The sequence below is a fragment of the Melospiza georgiana genome, chromosome 2 (genome assembly GCF_028018845.1).
Source record: "Melospiza georgiana isolate bMelGeo1 chromosome 2, bMelGeo1.pri, whole genome shotgun sequence".
Lineage (NCBI taxonomy): Eukaryota > Metazoa > Chordata > Aves > Passeriformes > Passerellidae > Melospiza > Melospiza georgiana.
Window position 1 is genome coordinate 14,688,941 of NC_080431.1, and position 22,737 is coordinate 14,711,677.

General features: G+C 45.0%; 1 protein-coding gene across 1 annotated transcript; it reads left to right on the forward strand.

The window, feature by feature from the left end:
- The first annotated feature begins 12 nt into the window (after window positions 1-12).
- Window positions 13-19,076, forward strand: LOC131096081 (somatotropin-like). Its single transcript, XM_058044320.1, is given in 7 exon segments — window positions 13-180; window positions 13,983-14,041; window positions 14,914-15,043; window positions 15,045-15,077; window positions 15,685-15,801; window positions 16,164-16,325; window positions 18,876-19,076. Coding segments are annotated over 7 exon segments (870 nt in total).
- The last annotated feature ends 3,661 nt before the right edge of the window (window positions 19,077-22,737 follow it).

A 22,737-nucleotide genomic window follows, 5' to 3' on the forward strand; every position in this document is an offset into this window, starting at 1 on the left:
CGGGCCGGCCTCATGGCGGGGGAGGAGGGCGGGCGGAGCCGGGAGGGCTCCTCGTACCCTGCGGCCGCCCCCGAGCGGGGCTGGCGGGTCTTGGAATGTTGGCGGCCTGTGTGTGACTCCGGTGTTCTCTTTTCTGCCTTCCCGCTGCCTTTGTCCCGCTCGGCAGCCGTGGGTGACCCGGTACCGGTGTCTCACCGGAGGGATGTGAAAGGCGGCGCCGGTGTTTGCGCCGCTTTGATCATGCGGTGTTCGAGGGGGCTCCTGCCGTGGTTTAAATCGAGATTGTCTTTAAAGTGGGATTGAAACTCTGGTTGTGAGAAAAACGCCAGTCACTTGTTTTTAAAATTTTAAAAGTTTAATAGTAATAAAATGGTTATAAAAATGCTGATACTATTAGAGTAATAATAATTTGGACAATTTGGATTAGGACAATATGAGACAACAGAAACAAAGAGTTACGGATGTCTGGGTACCTTTTTCTGGGCAAAATAAGCCCGGAAAAGGACTCCCGTTAACAGAGGATTGACCCTTAAAAACAACAGCCTGTTGTATATTCATACACTTCATACATGATGCATAAATTCCATTCAAATACAGGATTCTGTCTGGTCAGTGTCAACTTCTTAATCCTAACGGCGTCCTGGATCCTGAGCGAAGCAGGAAGAAGTCAGCTTCTTCTGATAAGAGAGCAATAAATTCTTTTTCTCTGAAAAATTGAGGTGTCCTGTGGCTGCTATCTGTTGCGAGTACCTCATTCCTTTCTTTAAAAAATATCCCACTTACATAGTTCCTATTTTAACTACTAAAGTTACCTTTTAACTACAAAACTACATTTATCATACTATTAAAATGTTAATACAGCACTACTAATCAATATGTGAAAAACGCCAATCACTTGTTTTTAAAATTTTAAAAGTTTAATAGTAATAAAATGGTTATAAAAAATGGTAATACAATTAGAGTAATAACAATTTGGCCAAAGTGAATTAGGACAATATGAGACAATAAATACAAAGAGTTACAGACTCTTTCTGGGCAAAATAAGCCTGAAAAAGGACACCCGTTAACAGAGGATTAACCCTTAAAAACAACAACCTGTTGTATATTCATACACCTCATACATGATGCATAAATTCCATTCAAACACAGGATTCTGTCTCGTCAGTGTCAACTTCTTCCTCTGAATCCTAACTGCGCCTTCAAGGCAGGAAGTTCGTACCTTCTGATAAGAGAGCAATAAATTCTTTTCTCTGAAAGATTTAGGTGTCCTGTGGCTGCTGTCTTGCTGTGAGTCCTTTCTTTAGAAAAAGTATCCTACATAGCATAGTTTCTATTTTAACATTTTTTAATAACTTAAAACTATATTTAACACAGTACTTAAGAGAATTAATACAGCATTACTTTCTAACACAAGACATATAATATTCATTTTAACATTTGCAAAAAGCCCATCATAAAATACATTCATTTTTCCCACAATACAGCAAAATACATACAGTAAATATCTGTGTAGAGCCATATAATATGCACTTTTCACAGGTTGTTTGTGGCCTGGGATCAGAGGCATGGCCTGTTTGTGCCATGGGGCCGCAGCGTGTTCCCAAACCTCAGATGGGCTCGTCTGTACTGCCCAGCAATGAATATGTTCCGTGACCAGGCCAGAACAATGCTCCTAAGTGCACTTCAGGAGTGATTTTTGATAACTATTTAAATGCTTCCAAAACTCATCCCCCTGTCAAAATTTCCACAAATATAAAAATATTTGCTTTGTGGTCTCACAAATCAGATGGGTTAGCTCTGACTTTGCATGAAGAGCTGCAGGTTGAAGAATGTGCTTTGGAAGGCTGAAATATGCACACAAAAAATGAAAAACATCCACAGGTTTTTCGCTCATAAAAGGTTTCCTGCTGTTGGCTGCTCTGAGGGGAAGGCTGACACAGAAACATACAATGAATCTTCTTTCCCAGACAGACCTGCCATCAGGTTTTTTCACTCTCATGTCTTTGTTGCAAGCATCCAGCAGCTACTCTAATAGAAAAAAGCTCTAGAAGTAAAAGCCAGTGCAGGGCTGCACCACCAAAATCACCTGTCCTTCCCTTCTCCACTGCATCTACCATTGTGTTCTCTGCATCTTGGAGCCTAAAGGCAGGCACAGTTGTTTCCACAGAGGGTTTGGAAGAAGCATAGGTAGCAGCACAAGTAGCTCTTGCTGAATTTTAATCCTTATGACTGCCACGGTGAATTCTGTTGGTAGGCCTGATGCCTTGGGGTTTAGCTTTTATATTTTTCAGATTCTGTACTGCTTTAGTGTGTAGTTCTGAGCTTCATATAAGGGGATAGTAAACTCTCTTCATAGTGAAGGTAGACAAAACAATTCCTTCTCTAGCTGGGGACTAAGGACAAACAATCCAAATCTCAGGCTGAAGAGCAGTTACAAAAGTAGAAATATTCAGCAGCTGGTCCCACAGAAAAAAGTGCTAGAAGAAAATGAGCCAAGCTAGAATTCCCTTTTTTTTTTTTTTTTGCAGCCTACCAGATGCACAGCCAACAATAAAATTATTTGTTTTCTTTCCCAGCGCTATACATGCTCATGTTTTTTTGGTCTCAAAGAGCCAGGATCCACAACAGAGATCTTACCTTACTTAACTGCTCCCACACTAACACGACAGAAAAACACTTGCCTTTTTCCTGGGCGCCGTGAGCACTCATAAAAACAACCACACGATGACGCTGTCAACTTGAAAAGAAAGGAGATGGAAAACAGGATGCGCACCTCGCCTAGCTCTAATCCATGCCAAGTGCAGATCCAAGTTGAAAACGTTGCTCCTCTCCAATCAGCTATGTCAGGACAAAAAGAGTTCGATGATCTTCCCCTTCCAAGTGCAGACTCGTATTTGCACCACGCTCCAAAGGCAACACGAACTCCTTTGCACTAATAAATCTTTTCACTCTCGCAGAGTCAGTTACAAACTTGAACATATCAGGCCAAAAAGCGGCTCACGAATATGTCAGCTGAAAAAGCTCTTGCCACCTAAAACTTTAACCAAACCCATCCAACTGCATCCATCGAAGAGAAGAACTTCTCAAAAGCTCTTCTCAAAAGAAATGGCATACCCTCCTCCTAAACAGGCGGCCTCCAGGGACTGACCCCATACAGAGGTGCCAGAACACTTGTTACCAAGTATTCTCTGCCCCTAGGAGTATATCAGCTGCATACCAAGACCGAGCGTGGAGAGTGCTTACCTTGTCCAAAGTAAGGGCACTGCCAGAATTCCAGAAGATCACCTCTGAGGAGTGGAAAGCACATCCCTATTTTGTACCAGAGGGTGGCCATCTATCCCCATTGGACAGTGTGAGGACCATGGTTCCTGCCGAGGTCTTTTAAATGTTCTGCTGATTAAAATAAAATAAAATAAAATAAAATAAAATAAAATAAAATAAAATAAAATAAAATAAAATAAAATAAAATAAAATAAAATAAAATAAAATAAAATAAAATAAAAATCACTACAAAACCAGCATGAACATCTCTGAAGATGGAAGGGATAGGCAGTTCCAGACCAGCCACAGGCTGAAATTTCACCTGCATTCACTTTTTAAAAAAATTTATTTTGATGTTCCAGTTAAATCTGGTATCTTTTAAGGACTGTTTGCACACTTAAGGTTATTCCTGGCCTGGTGGCCAGAGCACCTTAGCTGCAGTCTTGCTCCACACCATTGGGTGTCATCTTAAAACCACCAGTCCTGGACTCTGTAGCTTTATCCAGGCTGTATTTCAGTCTATTCTTGCTGTGCTTTCCAATAGGAATTTCTTGAAAAGGTGCTGTCCTCTTTTCCCTACTGCTATGAGTATCCTTAAAATTGCAAATGCAGGCAGAGGTCCAGCAGTCTGGGTTTGTGCAGCATGGAGGAATAAGGAGGCTTGTATGAAATGGGGGCAGAGATTTTATTGTACCTGCAGTAATAGAACAAGTGTGAATGGTTTTCAACTGCAAAAGGATACGTCCAGACTAGATATGAGGAAGAATTTTTTTCATTCTAAAGGTGGTGAGGCATTGGCACAATTTGCCCAGAGAATCTGTGGCTGTCCCATCCCTGGAAACATTCCAGGTCAAGTTGGCTGCAGCTCTGAGCAATCTGAACTTGTTAAAGGTGTCCCTGCTCATTGCAGGGGGGCTGGAACTGGGGGATATTTAAAAGTGCCTTTCAACCCAAACCATTCTGTGATTTGATGAAACTCACACTAATGGCAACAAAAGTCTGGAAATGGCTGCTGAGGAAAAGAGTGTGTTTGGGTTTTTTTGTTTTTTGGGTTTTTTTTTGTTTGTTTGGTTGGTTGGTTGGTTTTTATTGTTTTTTTTTTGTTTTGTTTTTTAATAATCCCAGATGAGGTTTGTTTTAAACAAACTTAGGTCAGAGGTGGCTTTCCTGAATTAGAACCAGTAGCGGGGCCAGGACACTGGAGTCTGTTTTAATCCAGATTACTGGGTGGTGGAAAACAGTCTACACGTGAATGTAAAAACCCTTCATGGGTGCCCTGTGCTGTCTGTACAGAATTCTCTGTACAGAATTCTCTGTGTAGCATTTTAGCACCTTGAGCAGAAAAGTTTGAAGCAGAGTTATGTCCTTGCTTTGTAGCAGACGGATGCAATGAGAGCATGGATGTACTGTGGGAAAACAGAGGGGTCAATGCTGGTGTTTGATGACAGCCCAAATATTGAACATGGGTCCAGATTCCCTCCCAAAACCAAATCAAGTTCACCTCTGGTTACATCTGTCTAAAGATACATAGAAGTGAACATGGAGGGGTACATGGAGGGGAGGAAGGGTGGCTTTTGGGCCCCTAGGAGAAGCACTGAACTCATCACCCAGCTCCACTACAAATCTCACCCTGTTCAAAACTCTCAGCCTCGTTACAGATGGGTCCTCACCTGCAAAAAAGAGACTGTCACAGCAGCATGTAGGCATCTCACAGAGAAGAGGATCTATAGCTCAACAGAGCCTCTTTCCTTGAAAAAGCCTCTAGTTTGTTTATGATCGAGGTTTCGTGATAATAAATCCCCTGACAGTTGAGGTGGGAGAGGTCACAGGACAGAGAGAGAGGCAGGGAGGTATCTCAGGACATGGCATCTGCATCTGTTTTTCTCAGCATCCCACTGAATGGGGAAGGAAGAGCCTCTAATTACATCTCACTGTTTCTTGTCATGGAAACAGCTGAACCAGGACCCTGAGCAGGCAGGTGAGGCAGTGCATGCTGGGCAGCTGGGTGTGTGTTGGGCTGCTGTCCCTGGTAAGGAGCAGATGGTTGGAAATACTCAAATACATATACAGTTTATTTTTTTCTCCCTCTCCTGGGGGAAAAAAAAAAAAAGAAAGAAAAAAAAATACAACACTTCTCTATTTCTTTGACACTTTGGCTTTCAAGGAAAGCTTAGAAGTCCTCCATAGCAGAATGTAGATCTGCCAGTTCTATCCCTCAAATAGAGGGGATACCCTGAGCACATCTACCTAGAAACAGTGATCAGAAAAAGGAAAAATGAAACAGGAAGATGAAACAGGAAAATCAGTGGATGTATTACCTCAAAATCCCAAGTATTACTGAAAAGCACTAGGTCAGCCCAAGGATGTTTGGAAGCCTTGAAGCAAGGATCCTCCTTGACTTTCTGTTTTCCCTCCCCTTCCTTCTCTTATTCTGTCACATTCAATGGTCTCCATGACTGCCTGGATTTCGTAATGATGATTAATGAGGATATTTGCACTGTGAAAAGGCTGCACACCTTGTCCTTGTGCCTGTTGTCTCTGAGTGACCAGACTCCTCCACAACAGGACATTTTTTGCCTGGTCCTCTCTTAAAGCTAATGACAGAGCAAAGTCTGGGCAAAGAGTAAATGACACAGCTGGGTTTGGACAAAAGCATGTCCTTGTCCTTGAATGGAAAAATGCAACAGGGATCCTTTCCCTCTGGGGAAAAAAGCTGTACTGTGTTTTGTTTCCCTTGTGAGCTGGCTCAGACCATGTTTGAGCAGATATCTGCCTCACAAGGACACAAAGCTGCAGATCTTGGGCACTGACAGACCTCCCATCTACACAAAATCTCAGGAGCCTTGCAACCCACATGTTCTTCAATGGTGATGCCCAAGTCTTTCCTTTCACTAACCAAGATGCCCTGGCAGGATGTGGTGGAGCTGGCAAGGAAAGCAAGCAGATGTTGGTTTCTTGCAGCCAGGAGGTGATTTCTGGACTAAATAGAGGATCCAAATTTGCAGGAAGGTGTGTTTTACTGGGGAATGCCAAGGGGAATGTGCTGTGCTGTTGCAGCCCATCCTGATCAGTGCTGTGCCAGCCTGCTTCTCCCCAGTCTCTATAGCTGCATCCCTAGAGGTGCAGACACGTGTCCTCTCATATTTACTATCAAATAAAACCTATATTATTGACTTTGCCATGTGGTCTCATTTGCACCTTCATTTGGGCAAAGGCATTTCTAATAACTTTAATAACTGTATCATAGGAGTTGTGTATCCTGTTTTGAAGGGATTTCTTTGGACCTAAAAAAGATACTTTCTGCAGCTCTGGTGTTAGCCTTTAGAAAAACCTATCCAATTTAAGATGAAGCTTAAATTGCTAAATCCAACAAGGTAATTTGTCTGATGAGGATAGGCAGGTTTTACTAGAAGGCAGATCTTTCTAGATCTTTTCCCTGCCTAGACTCCCAGCCTAGCGGGAGCCAAGAAGCTGTAATGGGAATGAATTACGACTTCCTTTTGCAGCCAGTTATGGGTCTGTCCATTCCCCATCTGACACTCATCTCCCCCAGCCTCTGACAGATGCACTGAATTACAAATTCACATTGCAATCCTGTCCAGAAGAGCCATGATAAATGGGGACAATTAGACAGTTATGTCAGCAGAATTGACCAAATACTTAAGCAGCTGACACAATCTGAATAGATTTCTATTAGGAGATGGGGATGGAAAGGCCATGTGGTCCACAACCAAACCAGTGGACTTGTTACATGAATTTCCACTCCGAATGAACAGGATTATTCACGGCTGTTGCTGTAAAAAGACAAATCTTGTAAATACAGACTCTCTGAGGAAATGTTTAGACAGCACAGTCCAGTTTCACCCTGACTTTCCAGCCACTGGGCCTGTGTGGGCATTCCCTTTCCATTTGCTCAATGTCTGACATTTACAAGATGTTGGATGCACAAACATGTCTCCAGCAGCTCCCAGCTTGGGGTAGCCCCAAGGGCCAAGTTCACTTTTGGGAAAATCCTGCCCTGCTTTGTCATGTAATAAATATGTTTCTTCTGGAAAAATTTAGGTATTGGACTCTTGGTTTTCCTCTGCTGGGTCAATGCTTCCCTTTTGCCTTCTCTTGTGGTGGTAGAAGCAACTCAGACTCTCCTTCAAAGGGAGAGGAAATCCTGACTATAAAAGCAATGACCATTTCCATCATTAAAGCTGTGAGTGATTAACTTGCAAAAGGCATCATAAAGGTGTCAGCTGTGCTTAATCGTATTTGGATGGCTTTATTACTCTGTTCTGACACATCATCAGTGAAATTACCCTAGAAATAAGCAGATGTGAGCAGAAGTGTCTCATGTGGTAAAGCACAGACTCTGCTGCACTGATCCAGTGTTAACCTGTGCTCAATAGACCACTAGTGAGCTATAAAACCATGAGGTGTTTCACAGAACAGAAAACACATGAGTTGTGTATTGCTGAGGTCTGGAGACATCATCAACAGCTGGTCCTGACTATCATCAGTATCTGAAAGCTAATGTAGGATTGTACCAATTATCCTTATTTAATTATTTTTTAATAGTCATCACTGTATAATTGTGCTTTTCTAGAGCAATAAGCTTATTTCCACCAAGGGGGAATATTCTGTTTTTTCTCCCCAAATCCATCCAGACTATTTCATTCATTGCCAAACAGCAGATACAAAGTGCAGTGTATCTCCAAATTGCTTGGATGCTCTTAAGATTGAAAAACATCTGGGAAATCTCTAATGCCCTTACAGAAAATATTGAATGAAGCACCTTCTTCCACCCAGCCTGAGTGTCACACTCAGGACTTAAAAGATGGATCAATTGGTAAGAGAAGCCAGTGGCACGAAGTCCCCAAGCAATTTAGTTGTCGTGTCCAGAGGAAATAAGCCACGCATTTGGGATTCACAGTGGGAGCAGGACATGTCCATGGCAGATGCCCCATCTCTGGAAGTATTCAAGACCCGGTTGGTCGCGGCCTGGAGCAACCTGGTCCAATGGAAGGTGCTCCAGTCCATGGCAGGGATTGGAATGAGATGAACTGTCTTGTCCCTTCTCACCCAAACCTTTCTGTGATTCCTTGGTTCCTTCAAAGATGGCATCTTGGAAGAATTTAGCAGCCAGGTTTCCCCACTGAATGTTGCAATCTTGTGGGTTTGCCCCAAGAATTTGCCATGATAGCTTTTCCCTGTGGAGACTAGTGGTTGTAGTTGCAGGATTTTAGTACTGAAATTAGAGCTGCTCACTGAAATATTGATGTGCAAGGAAGAGAGAGGAAAGCAGCTCAAGAAATGGTGGTTGAAGTGTAAGGCAGTAAAACAGGGTGTTTTCCTTGCCTCTTCCTGGGGAATGGGTTAAACGTTGGATTGAAACTCACAGCAAATATAAAGACAATTAAAGGTCCTGGAAATCTCAGCTAAGGATTTAAAGGTAATAAATAAATAATGCCTTAAGAGAGGAGTAACTGAGAGTTCTTGGCTGGGTGCATGACAACCCTGAGGAGTCAGGAAGGGCCAAATTTTGAGTATGTCAAGTTCCAAACAGCCCAGGGTTTTCATTCAAGCTTCTCCCTAAGCAAAGAAGAAGAAAAATGTCATAGTCGCAGGGAGTCTTGCTAATGGAAATATTCAATAACCATAATTTGAGCTTGGCTTTCTCATAAATTCAAAGCAATTTCCCCATAATATCAGGAGAATATATGGCCTTTCTTGAGGCAGCAGAAACACCAAATAAATCAAATTTTTAATTCACTTGAAAACATTTTCCAGCATTTCAGATTTAATTTGTCTGATGAGATGGAGTCAGATTGAAAACAGAGATGCAGGGAAGCAGGAAGAAAATCAGAACATAAAACCAAGCAGATATTAGACCATATGCATTAGTGAACCATAACAACAAAAAGGAAAGGAGTCACAACCCTAATGCCCTGAGAAGCAGTCTACCCAGAACAGTTTGAAGGACCAAATCTTTGACTTTTGTGGGTTTTCCCAAAAAATGTACATTTTAATAAATGGGTAATATATGACTACCTCTGAGCTTGTTGTTGCAAATGGGTTAAGAAATGCACAGAAATCAGGTACGTGGTCACAGAATATACTTTCCATCTCAAGGCTGGTCCAATTCACCTCTTGAGCATCCTAGGAAAAGGGTTTTTCCTAACTCTGCCAGCTGGGAGCTGAAGCAGTGGGGAATGTTTCTGAAAGTGACTCCTCTTCAAAACCCCTTTTCATACATGGGGAAACTGAGGCAGGCAGTAAGATGACTTTTCCAAAATTAAATTACAAACTGAGTAAGCCCTTTTGCGGACTTATAAAATTGCAGTTCAACCATGCTGGCAGTCTCTGTATTTGCTGACCACCCCCAGTAGCACCACTGGATTAGAAAGTGCCTTTTTTGGAATGGAAGCCACCAAGAGCAAGCCAAAAGTGATTAATCAGCAGATCTGTGACATCTTGTGCTGAACACCCTAAGCCATAGAATCACTGAATGATTTGGGTTGGAAGGGACCTTAAAAAGCATCATCTTCCACACCCCTGCCATGGGCAGGGACAACTTTCACTATTGGAGACTACTTCAAGCCCCATCCAGTTTGGCCTGGAACACTTCCAGAGATGGGGCAGCCACAGTTCCTCTGGGAAATCTGAGCCAGGGCCTCACACCATGACAGATAGGAATTTCTTCCCAGCAGCCCATCTAACCCTGCCCTCTCTCAATGGGAAACTATTCCCCCTTGTCTTGTCCCCCCATGCCCTTGTCCAAAGTGCTTCTCCAGGTCTCTTGGAGCCCCTTTAGACCCTGGAAGGGGCTCTAAATTGGCCCCAGAGCCTTCTCCAGGCTGAACAATTCCACCTCTCTCAGTCTATCCCCAGAGTAGAGAGGGTCTGGTCCTCCTCACACTGTGCGCCTTGGGATGGCTCCTCTCCACACTCTACAGAAAACCCTCCAGCAGAAGCTGGAATTTTGGGAATTTCCATGGGACTGTGGCACTGCTAGAGCTGGGATTTGAGCTCAGCACCTTCCCCCTCCACCCCACTGGCATCCCCAAGGACAGTGCATTCATTTGGAGAGGCACTGACCAAGCAATTCAGCCCAGGAGGGTTAAGGCTGATGGTTCCTGAGTGGCAGCTCATGCTGGGAGACTCATGATGTCAGATCCACTGGAGAGAGAGAATAAAAAAATGGGAATGAATTACTCTTCCCACAGTCTGTTTTTATTCCCTGCTGCTGCCTGTTTCTGGACAACTTGCTATTGCTGCATTTCAATTCAAGACTTATTAAAAAAATCACTGGAAAGGGGCAAAATTGACTGACTTTGCCTTGTTTCCAGCAGAAGAGATGAGATTTATTTTTAATCTACCTGTGTCTCTGCAATCATTACCTGCTTTCCAGCTGTGTTGCTAATGAGTGTCAGGACCATCATTTTACTAATGGAGAAACTGAGGCATGGGCAGTGACCGTGACATTCCCCAGGACATGGGTAGGGATTATTCCTGGGATCTGAAACCCCTTTATGTGGTTCCTGTGCTGCAGCCCCGAGCCAGTCACATGGAAATTGCACTTTATAGATAGCAATCTTACTGACTGCTTTTGCACACTTCTCTGTATATGATTTTTCTTATGGGTAATTATTATGGAAAAACAGTTGCAGAAGCAGAGGAGAGAGGCCATGGTCCATGTGGCAAATGAGCATGAGCTCCATGAGCAGACCTCCAGACTGACTGGTAAAGCAGAAAAATAGCGTGGTTTAGATTGGTTTAGTAAGGAAGCAGGCTAAAAAAATCTCCAACCAACATTTATGGATGCAGAAAACAGGAGGGTTTTCAGAAAAAATAATCATAAAATACATTTCCACATGTTGGAAACTGGAATCAGAGCTGCTTGAACAAGGGTGGCTGGTTTTGCAGTCCTGTACCTCTTTAGCATAAAAAGACTACAAGAAAGATGGAGAGAGACTATTTACAAGGCAGTGTAGTGACAGGACAAGGGGAAATGGCTTCACACTGACAGGGGGCTGAGTTGGATACCATATTGGGAAGAAATTCTTGGCTGTGAGCGTTGTGAGGCCCTGGCAGAGGTTTCCCAGAGAAGCTGCTGCTTGGAAGTGTTCCAGGCCAAAATGGATGGGGCTTGGAGCCACCTGGTCTAGTGGAAAGAGTTGTAACAAGATAATTTTTAAGGTCCCCTTCAATCCTGGTCATTCTATGAATTTATGTTTCTAAAATCTTTCCAAATGGGTTCCGGGAAATTGTGCAGTCCTACCTCCAGTAAGCAAAATCCATAAATTCCAGAAGGAATTTACCTTCTGAGCAGTGAGCTGGAAGAGGTATCAACTGGCACTTCAATCCTCTGTCAGTCATGTCATTGCTCTCCAATGCACAGAGCCAGGCTGTGGGCTGGCCGTGTCTCCATGGTCAGGACTTACCAGCTGTGCTTATCCAGGGAGGTCCAGGTTAGGAAGATTGGGGTAGGAAGGTAAGGACAGGCTGGGAAGGTCCTCTCCACACAGCCACCCCAAGATAGGGGGTTTCTAGGAATCAGGGAGCACATAAACCTGCAAGGAGAATTGTTTCACTTCTTTAGTGAAACTAGTTAGAGTAGGTGATGCTCAGGGTAAGGTGGGTGGATGTGTGAACATGCTGAAGAGAAGTGAGGTTTTTCTCTCTTTCAAAAAAGAAAAGGAACTTGGAAATGACAAGTGATTTTAAGAAATACTGCTATAGGTTGCAAATGCCTGTGTCTGAAATCTAGAAAAATGCTAAGTTGAGATTTAAGAGCTAATGCAACTATAGTTTTGTCAGTGGTGTGCCCAGCCCAACACTTCAGTCACACTGCCTTCCCCACAATGCTTCTTTCTCATTTAATGCCCAGAAATTACTGGGGACAACCCAAGGCTCAGAGTAATTGCACAGGCTGATCATCCCAGCATCTCCATGCTTGGCTACAACATAAAAAATGTAGACTTAGCACCAAGCTTTCCCTAACAGAACTAGGGAGCCAGCCAGTGACAGCGAGAGGCAGCAGAACATGGGTGCAAGGTGCTGCAGTGGTACATTATCATCATTCACAGGCAGCAAGGCGTGGGTTGTGCTGAGGTGCTGCTGCTCTGCTCATCTCTGACAAATATTGATATATTTAAACATGATCTGGACTAGAAAAACACAACCAGATGTTGCTGGCTCTTGGGTGACGGGATACCTGATAGCCATTCCCAGTTGTGCAAGGACTGACATTTACCTTGTGACACCACCACACCTCCACCCCAGGGGCCTTTCAGAACAGATCATGCTCTCCACAGCATGTTTATTAACCACCTCTCCACCCTATGCTCCAGCTGCACCAGGGATGACACTGCCTCTTGGAAACTGGACCCGCAGTGGGAGGCATGGCAAACACAGGGTCTGGGGGAGGCATGGCAAACACAGGGCCTGGAGAAAACAAATCACCACTTGACCAGAAAGAAATAGACCCCGAACTCCCAACAAAAGTTCAGATCAGTGTGGTTTGGGGTAATCAGTGCCTTATGAGGAGTAAAAGACCTTTAAGACCCCCCTGCCCTGTAGTTGCCCATCTGAGGTTCTGTTTCATTTTGCTCAAAAGAAAGTGTAGGTGTGCTGTGGAGCCAGGCTGGCTTGGAGCAACCTGGTCTAGTGAAGGGTGTGCCATGGCAGGGGCTTGGAATGAGATGAGCTTTAAGGTCTCTTCCAACCCAAACTATCCCATGATTCTATGATCGTCTTCCCCACCTTTTCTTCCCTATCTCTTCTACCTCCTTTCCACAGCAACCCTCTGCTTAGTCTGCTCAGGAGCAGGAAGATGTTCATAACCAGATCTCCTCACAGACTGAGAATAAGAGAAACCTCCCAGAACTCTGGCTGTTGGATTTGCAGTGGGTAGGCTGGAACCCAAACAAGCACCTAGGCATGATAGCTCTTTGTCACACCCACAGCAAACCAGCTCAGCAATACTATTTGCTGAATATTTGATATTTTTGTAGAAATTGAAAGAAATAGGGTTAATCTGACAACATCCATCCAGCTCTATCCCCACCAACAATACAAGGGAAAACATAGGATCACAGAATTGTTTAGGTTGGAAAAGCTCTCTGAGATCACTGAGTCGAACTGTTCCCCCAGCACTGCCAAGCCCACCACTAACCTGTGTCCCCAAGATCCACATCCACAAAGCTTCTGAATCCCTCCAGGAATGGGGACTCCACCACTGCCCACGACAGCCTGTGCCAGGGCTCTACAACCCTTTTGAGGAGATCATTTTCCCTCATATCCAATGTGAACGTCCCGTGGCATAATCTGCCATTTGCTTTAAGCCAGAAATCTCCCAAAATGGTCAGTCAGGCCAGTGAACTGTGAGCCAAGGCTGCAGAGCCAGACAGGAAAAAGCAGGTCGACAAAACAAATTCCACCATGTAAAAGCATTGATGTGACTTGGGATGGGTATTCCAATGACCAGAAAACTTCTATTTGCGATAAACAGCAGGATATGGCAAAATCATTGAGCACTGACTTTATCCTGAGGCAAACAACCTTCACAACTTGTACATTTGTGTATAAATTACTGCAATGAGGCAACACCACTGTGCATTTATGCACGGAGAAGATGCACAGTTGTTGTGGTCGTAGACACACAGATCCATTTTAAACAGACTCCCTGCTATATAAAGGGTGGCTCAACAGTTCCCCTTGACAGATGAAAGGAGAAAATATTCGCTGTCAAGCAACACCTGAGCAACTCAACAGGCAGAAATGGCTCCAGGTACTTTTTATTACAGTTTTAAAGGATTTGTCAGTGCTGCCATGTGTGTAGGGTGAGAGGAGATGATGATGGGGTGGTATGGGGTGGGATACACATGCTCTGTGACAGCCCTAACTTAAACTATTGCACTTTATAAACCAATGAAAAAGAATACCTTTCCCTGCAATGTGACTTTAATTCATGAATAATCTTTAGTCTAAATAGGCCAAATCCTACAGGCTCCAGGGCATTTCTCCTCCAAGGGGTATTGTCTGAGATTAAGTTTGTGGTCTTCGCAGCAGACGCTAGTGTGAGTCAGGTGTCAAAGGCTGAAAACATTTAAGGCTGACAAAGATCACCACATTCTGCAGTCATATCCCAGAGAGCCAGTCAGAGCACAGGTAATGCCACCATCTCTGCCCCAGTGAGGCAGACAGCCAGCATCACATCAGCAGTACAGCCTAAACCATGGCTACAGTGCGGTGCCTTCATCTGGCACTCATCATCCCCTGCTTGCTCATGTAACCAGAGTGCACCATGCTCTTTTCACGTGGGCAAGGACTCATGAGAAAAGGAAAACCATGAGTGTATCAGGGAAAAACATTGGGACACATACTAGTTTTCATGGAGCAGCCATGATTCCACGCAGGAATAAAGTGCTGGTAACGCTAGGAGAAGCACAAACTATTGGTGGGGGCAGGTCTCGGTGAAAGAATTTCAAAGAATTTTGGAGAAGGCTAAGCTTACTCTTGGTGCCAAGAGGCACCAAGGAAGATGAGCCTTCAGACAGCATGGACAGAAGAGACTGGGAATTAATTCCCAGGTGCCACTCCCCAAATCCTCAACCCGGTTTCCTGAGGATGGCTAACACCTTTTGCTGTGCCTTGCTGCAGGGTCATGGTTCTCTCCTCTCACCATTGCTGTGATCACTCTGGGACTGCAGTGGCCACAGCAAGCGGCTGCCTTTCCCACCGTGCCTCTTTCCAGCCTGTTTGCCAACGCTGTGCTGAGGGCTCAGCACCTTCACCTCCTGGCTGCCGAGACATACAAGGAGTTTGTAAGTGCTGTGGTCTCTGGTAATCTCCTCTGCTTTGGTTTTATGGCTTCAGGACTGTGTAACAGACTCCTTTCAACTATTGGTATCTGCTTTGTCCTCTTTTGATGAGGAGAGAGGGTGTAAACGGGATAGCACAGGTTATGTCCCAATCAGACTGGATCCTGTTTCCTCCTCTGCCCCCCTACTCTGATCCTGCTCTTTCCCCCTTCCCAGGACTTTGGCTGCCCAGGATCAGCTGGGACATGGCACAGATATGTGACAAGAATTTCCTATCTTGGTCACCTCTGGCCCTGGGAGAGTCTGAGTGCTTAAAACTATCTAGTTTCTTCTGCTGACAGGAGCTGGCATGAGCTGTCCTTGGGGGTCATTACTCCTTGGGAGAACCTAATTTAGATGTGGTTTCTGTTCACCTCAACACCTTGGCTTAGGATGACCTTTAGGCCCAGTAGCTATTGTGCCAACACAATATTCCTACCTGCCAACCCTGTCCAAAGGCACCTCATCATTTTTTTCTTGCAAAGAGTAACCATTCAGAACAGATTGGGAAGTGTCTGAGATTTCCAGAATATGGGCAATAGATCTGTGTGTGTTTGGGATGTCTCCATAGGAACGCACCTATATTCCAGAGGACCAAAGACACACAAACAAGAATTCCCAGGTAGCATTTTGTTACTCGGAAACCATCCCTGCTCCCGTGAAGAAGGATGATGCTCAGCAGAAATCAGTAAGTTTTTTTCACCCTCAGGGCAAGCACAGACCTGCCTGAAGAGCCCAGCTGTTCTTCACTGCAGGAACAGTGTTTTCATCTGTGAACACTTGAGTGCTTCATCCCTCTCCTCTCTTTTTGATTACTTGAACCCTGCATAAAGAAAGAAATACTTTTCTGGGCTACACTGTAAATCACATTCCCATCCCAAGCATGGGAAAAACTATTGTCTGCACAGGTCTGGGTGGTGCTCTTCAGCCTGAAAACTTTGTGTCTGCTGAAGCTGTAGGAGTGGTAGCATCTCCAGGTTTTCCAGAGGGAGCAGGACTTGCTATCAAATACCCCTGCACAGCTTTGACCCTTTCTTATCCTAATTTCAGGACATGGAGCTTCTTCAGTTCTCCCTGATTCTCATCCAGTCCTGGCTGACCCCGGTGCAGTACCTAAGCAAGATGTTCACAAACAATCTGGTTTTTGGCACCTCAGACAGAGTGTATGAAAAACTAAAGGACCTGGAAGAAGGAATCCAAGCTCTGATGAGGGTAAGTTGCAGCATGTAGCATGACTGTAGAATTAGACAGAACTAGATTAAATAGAGATCTCTCATACAGAGGGCCCTCAGCTCTCACGGATCCTTGAGATATCTCACCACGCTCTGAAGATCAGTGACTTTAGGACTTTGTTTACCTTTAGATAATGAGATCCTGATACTGCACATTGGGTTTCATCACTAGGGAGGATAAGAAAACCCAGAACAGATGTTAACACCCATTGCAAAGGGATACTGCTCAGGAATCAGAACAATTCACCCACAAAGTCTTCCCAAACCCAGCAACAAAAAAATATTCAGTTGTACTAACAGTAAAATAATATTTGCTACCATCTCCATGCAAAATACATCAAATTGTGGCAAATTTTGTGATTCACAACATTTTATAACAACATCTGTGTACAGATGGAAACCTGCACTCTGGTGTTTCTCTCATACACCAATACAGCATCCAGAGAGCTGAAAGCTGTGGGGTGATCCTCTTCAAGGAAGAACTAATCACAGATTCACATAATGGTCTAGGTTGGAAGGACCTTAAAGCTTATCTCCTTCCAACCCCACACCATGGGCAGGGACACCTTGAACTGGACCACATTGCTCCAAGCCCCATCCAGCCTGGCTTTGAACACTTTCAGGGATAGGGCAGCCACAGCTTCTCTGGTCAACCTGTGCCAGGGCCTCACCATGCTCATAGGGAAGAATTTCTTCCTAATACTTAATCTAACTCTCTCCTACTTTTGTAAAACCATTCCCCCTTGTCCTGTCTCTATCTGTCCATGTAAAAAAGTCACTCTACCTTTGCTCTAAGTCCCCTTTATAATCTACTTCATTTTTGCTTTGTTGCTTTAAATGATTTTAATGTATTATCTGCCAGGACACCTTTTCAGTTATGTTTATTCTGTAATTAAGTTTATCTGGCAGACTCACCCTGTAGCTGGAGCTCTGTGACCTGCAGCTGTGAGAAATGAGTCTGGAATACTGTTTACATCTTCCAGCATTAAAATGACTCTGAAAGTCAGACTCAGAGAGTAAACAGAGACTTCTGTCCTGGCACTTCAGCAGGAGAAGATAGGGATAGGTATCAGTACCACATCCAGATTTTTGTGCGGGTGAGAAATTCTTTACTGTGAGGGTAGTGAGGCCCTGGCACAGGTTGCTCTGAGAAGCTGTGGCTGTCCATCCCTAAAAGTGTTCAAGACCAGGTTAAAGGGGGCTTGGAGCAACCTGGTCTAGTGGAAGGTGTCTTGGCCCATGCAGGGAGGCTTCAAATGAGATGGTCTTTAAGTTCCCTTCCAACCCAAACCAGGTTGTGACTTCATGATTCTATGATTTTGGTCCCTGTTTGGGATGTGCTTGGGCATTAGGAGATGGTACACAGAAACCAGCCAAACTATCATATTTCACCCATTTATAGCTCCTTTTCCTTAACCAAAACTTTCCTGTTTGTGGCAGTTGGTGACCACAGCAGGGCAGGAGGAGTGCAGCTCTCAGCTCCAGATGTACATGGCTTGGGTCTGGATTAGAGCTTTGTTTTCTGGCAAAGGGGGAGAACAGAGATAATTATTTGCCTGGTTCCATCTCCTTGACTGGAGGAGGTACAGAGTGACCCTGCAACTTACTCTTTATTTTAAAACCCCAAAGACACACTCCTCCCTCCCTGCAGCCCTGTGCCCACTCCCTTCTCACTGTAGCATCACCCCAGCATCACTGCTCTTCCTGCAAACACATACACTCAAAAATATGTTTGAAATATTCTTTAAGACTGGAGGGAGAAAGCCCTGACCTCATTTAAAGTTCAGTGGGAACTGTGGCACGGGGCCTGTGGAAGATCATAGAATCACTGAGGTTGGAAAAGACCTCCAAGATCACCAAGTCCAAAACTGACCACTGCCTTGTCAACCAGACTAGTGGACTGAGTGCCATGTCCAGCCATTCCCTGAATTCCTCCAGCGACAGTGACTTCACCACCTCCCTGTGCAGTCCCTTCCAATGTTTAACAATCCTTTCTGCCAAGAAATTCTTCCTGATGTTCAACCTGAAACATTTCTGGCACAGCTTGAGGTTGTGTCCTGTTGTCCCGTCACTTGTTCTCTGGGAGAAAAGCCTGACCCCTACCTGACTCCACGCTCCCATCAGGGAGTTATAGTGAGAAGGTCCACCCAGAGCCTTCTTTTTCCAGTCTGAGCCTCCCCAGCTACTTCAGCTGCTCCTGGTGCTCCAGACCCTTCCCCAGCTCCATTCCCTTCTCTGGACATGCTCAAGCACCTCAATGTCTCTCTTGCCAGGAGGGGCCCATACCTGCCCCTGGGACTGGAGGTACCCCAGCAGTGCGAGGGCCAGGGGGCTGTTACTGCCCTGGCCCTGCTGAACACACCATGGCTAACACCAGCCAGGTGCCACTGGCTCCTTGCCCACCTGGGCACACCTGGGCTCATGTTCAGCCACTGGCAACCAGCACTCTCAGGGCCATTCCCAGCCTGGGGCACTGCATGAGGCTATTGTGGCCCATGTCCTTCCCTGTGGCCTCCAAATCCTCTTGCAGGAGCTGCAGGACCGAGGCCCCCGGGGTCCCCAGATCCTCAAAGCCACATATGAGAAATTTGACATCCACCTGCGCAGCGAGGACGCGCTACTGCAGAACTATGGCTTGCTCTCCTGCTTCAAGAAGGACCTGCACAAAGTGGAGACCTACCTGAAGGTGATGAAGTGCCGGCGCTATGGAGAGGGGAACTGCACCTTTTGAGCCCGGTGACAGCTCCCTTCCTGCTCCAGCCCCTTGCTGACCGTGGCTGCCCTACTTCTCTGAAAGAAAACTGGAGAATAAACCTGCTACCCCATACTGCCAACATGTCTGCTTCTTGGGGTGGGACAGGCTTCTGTGAGGGGCTGGGAGGGAGGAGCAGCCAATGGGACAGGGTGGATTTGGGGCTTAGGATGTGTATTTGGGATTAAAGAAGTGTATTTGGAGCTTGGGGGGATAGGGGAAGCAGATTTAGGGATAGCTTTGTACTGGGGTGTAGGTTTGGGACTGTGGGTAGGTTTGGAGCTGGGGAGGAATTCGGGAGTAGATTTGGGGCTGAAGTGTGGATTTGAGTCTGAGGAGGGTGGATTTGGAACTAGGGGTGCAGATTTTGAGCTGGGGTATGGATTTGGTGCTGAGGATAGATTTGAGGAGGTGGGTTTTGGGTTGGAAGGGATGAAGTTGCTCCAAAACATGTGGAGCTGGTACTGATGGCTGGATTTAGGGCTTGAAGGAACAGAGTAAAATAAAGAATAAAGTTCAAGAGAAGGTGGAATAGGCTTGTATCCCCAAAGAAGACTTTCCAGACATTTGTTTGGAAAAGGTTCTGGGAAAAGGTCCTGCTGTGTTTTATCTTTACTTTTCAGTATGAAAGTGATGAAGACCTGTCAAAGGTACTCAGAGAAGCTGTGACTGCCCCATCCCTGGAAGTGTTCACAACCAGATTTGATGGGGCTTGGAACAACCTGGTCTGGTGGAAGGTGTTCCTTCCCAAGCAGGGGGGTGGAACTGGACAATTCTTCTTAAGCCAGACCACTGTAGGATCCTACGCTGTGGTTCTATGAGTATGAAATAGTCTCTCTTGGTGATGGACATTACATGGCCAGAGCCCCAGTCCTGCTCCAAGCTGTGACACATGAGCACTGCCACAGCCATGTCCCAGCTCTGCCTCCTCTGTTACCAGGCGACTACAGGCAGTTGTTCACACCTGCTCACACATCCCATGTGTGTTCTGCTCCTTCTGGCCTTGCTACTGGCAGTGGACCTGTGCCCAAGGAAGGTCCACTGGGCGTTTCCAGGCAAACCCTGCTTCTACCTCAGCAGCAGAATTTGCAGGAAAAAGGGGTTTTCTGAGGGATGACAGTGTGACTAATTTCTTTGTAGAGATTTCACTGATGTCAGAGACTAAAATTGTTCAAGCCGCAAACATTAATATAAAGTTTTGCTCATTGTAACAAAACCTCTATAAAGAAGCTAGAACCAAAGAAGCCTCCCTGATGATATCTGATGGGCACTTTGACCTGTTAGTTAAACCACTAAGACTAGATATAGGGAAAGCCCATTAGAACCAGGGTGATTGACATAGAACATTCTGGGATTATATATATTCAGAATATATATATATTCAGAATATAATGGGTGGATCTGGGTTGACAGACGGGAGAGAGGGTTAGCACAACTTGGATTGACAGGGCCATACAAGGAAAGGAGGGGAGGAACAGGGAGATGGATACACTGAGTCACAGCCAAGAGGCGGGAAAACTTGGGAATAAACAACTGGGCAGAAACCATCATGAGGGGATAAAACGGGGGTACATGGACCAAACCATTGTACTCAACAAACACTGAATAGTGTTTGTTAAGTACAATGGTTCGGTCCCTAATAACTTTTACAATAAAACAACTGCAAAACTTATAAAAACATACTATCACAGGTATGTCACCACCCAAATGTTACCGGGCTTGCAAGGTTTCCTCAGGGGTGAAGAGAGAGACGAGAATCTGGACTCCATGATCAGAAGGCTGGATTTATTATTTTATGATATATAATACATTAAGACTATACTAAACGGCATCAAGAGAAATGTGCAGAAGCTGCTAAGCTAAGAATAGAATAGGAATGAATCAACAACGGAGCTCTCTCTGATTCTGTCCCAGAGAGAGCTTGTCTTTGATTGGCCCTTAATTGTAAACATGGAACGTGGCCCAATCACAGGTGCACCTGTTGCATTCCACAGCAGCAGATAACCAGTGTTTACATTCTTTCTCTGGGGCCTCAGCTTCCTAGAGGAGGGAAAAATCTTAAAGAAATGATTTTTCACAAAATATGTCTGTGACACCCAAAGAAAAGATGCCTTATTCCAGTCACTCCATTGGACCATAAGGAGGATGCTGTGAACAGCCACATCCTGGGGACACAACCTTAGTTGTTTCAGCCTTTTCATCATCCTTAGGGACAATGTATCCCCCTGCATCCAATTGTCCTGTTAGGGTTATGGTTTTCCTGTGTTTGGTGAGAACATCCCCCTTAGCCATCAGAGCCCTCATGGGCCTCACAGTCCCCATTGATCCAGGGTTTCTTCTCCTGGGGATTCCTCCTTGCTCTTGGAGACTCTCACCCCAAGCTGTTATTTTATTCTTGCACAATTAAATTAGCTGAAGGATCCATACATCTGAGACTGTGCTGTGGCAAACCAGGGGTTGAGCCAGTAAGGAAACCCAGTCTGATTGTGAGTGTAGAACGTGGAGCTGCCGAGGGACCTCGGTCCCAGCTCAGGTGGTGTGAGTGTAACTGCCACAGTGGGTCCTGGATGGTCCCACATGGAACAACAATCCCCCACAATGGAACAACATGGAACAACAATCTGCTGACTCATATAAGACCCTAGGCCATTACCTTTGGAGTCTCTTCTCTAAACACCTGACTCCCAGCACCACATGAATTCACCTTGGAACTCTGAAGCATGAAGGAGCCAAAGGATCCATGTTAAAATTCCCTGAGCAGGTTCCATCTGAATTCCAAATGTCTGCTCCTATGTTTGTCGGGTGATTTTGGTCTCTCTGTTGGTGCAGTGGGTGAAATAGCTGGAGTGGGCTGAGTATGAATGTGCAGCCTGATCAGTGTAAAGCAGACAGGAGCCCTCCCAAGGCCTACAGGGCCTTGGATCCCCCAGTAAGGCAGGCAGGGCTTTGGGGTCTCTTGTAAGTTGTTCAGGGTGATGGGGTCCCCCATAAGGCTTGCAAGGGAGCCTTGTTGGTTTGGAGCCTCTTGTAAGGTGTGCAGGTGTGTACTTAGACTTAAGCAGGAAGTCCATTACTCACTCATTTCTAAGGTTGGGAATGTGCCATAGCTATACTCTACAAATGCATGAAAGTAATTACATTCTTTGTGATTTGGTTTTCTATTTGTAAACAAGCAAAAAACCACCAGGTGTCTTGCTTTTTTACAGCATCAGAGTAGATGATGTCGTGTTAACAGATGGAGCCCTGGCATTGTTTGGGATTGGTGTGTGGATGTATTAAATTTAGATGCAAAGAATTCATATTTTGCTATTGTAGCAAGGCTTTGTCCTCTGTTTTTTGTGCAATCCTTCATGCAATGCATACTTCATGTAACATGCTTCCAGACTTCTGTGTGTGCTTCTCTGGGCCACAGGATGCCAACACTAGGGAGTTCAATTCCCTGGACATCAGACATGTAAATATAAATTTAAATATTTGAGATTATCATCTCTGGCTCAGTTCCGGGATATGATTCATGTAAGCTATTTTTACTGTTTTCCTTAGCATGAGTTGTGTTGTTTCCTGGAAGTGCTTGTTTCTCTCCTTTGGCTGTGAAGAAAGCTGGAGTGAACCTAGACAAATCTGGATAAAATATGGCTCT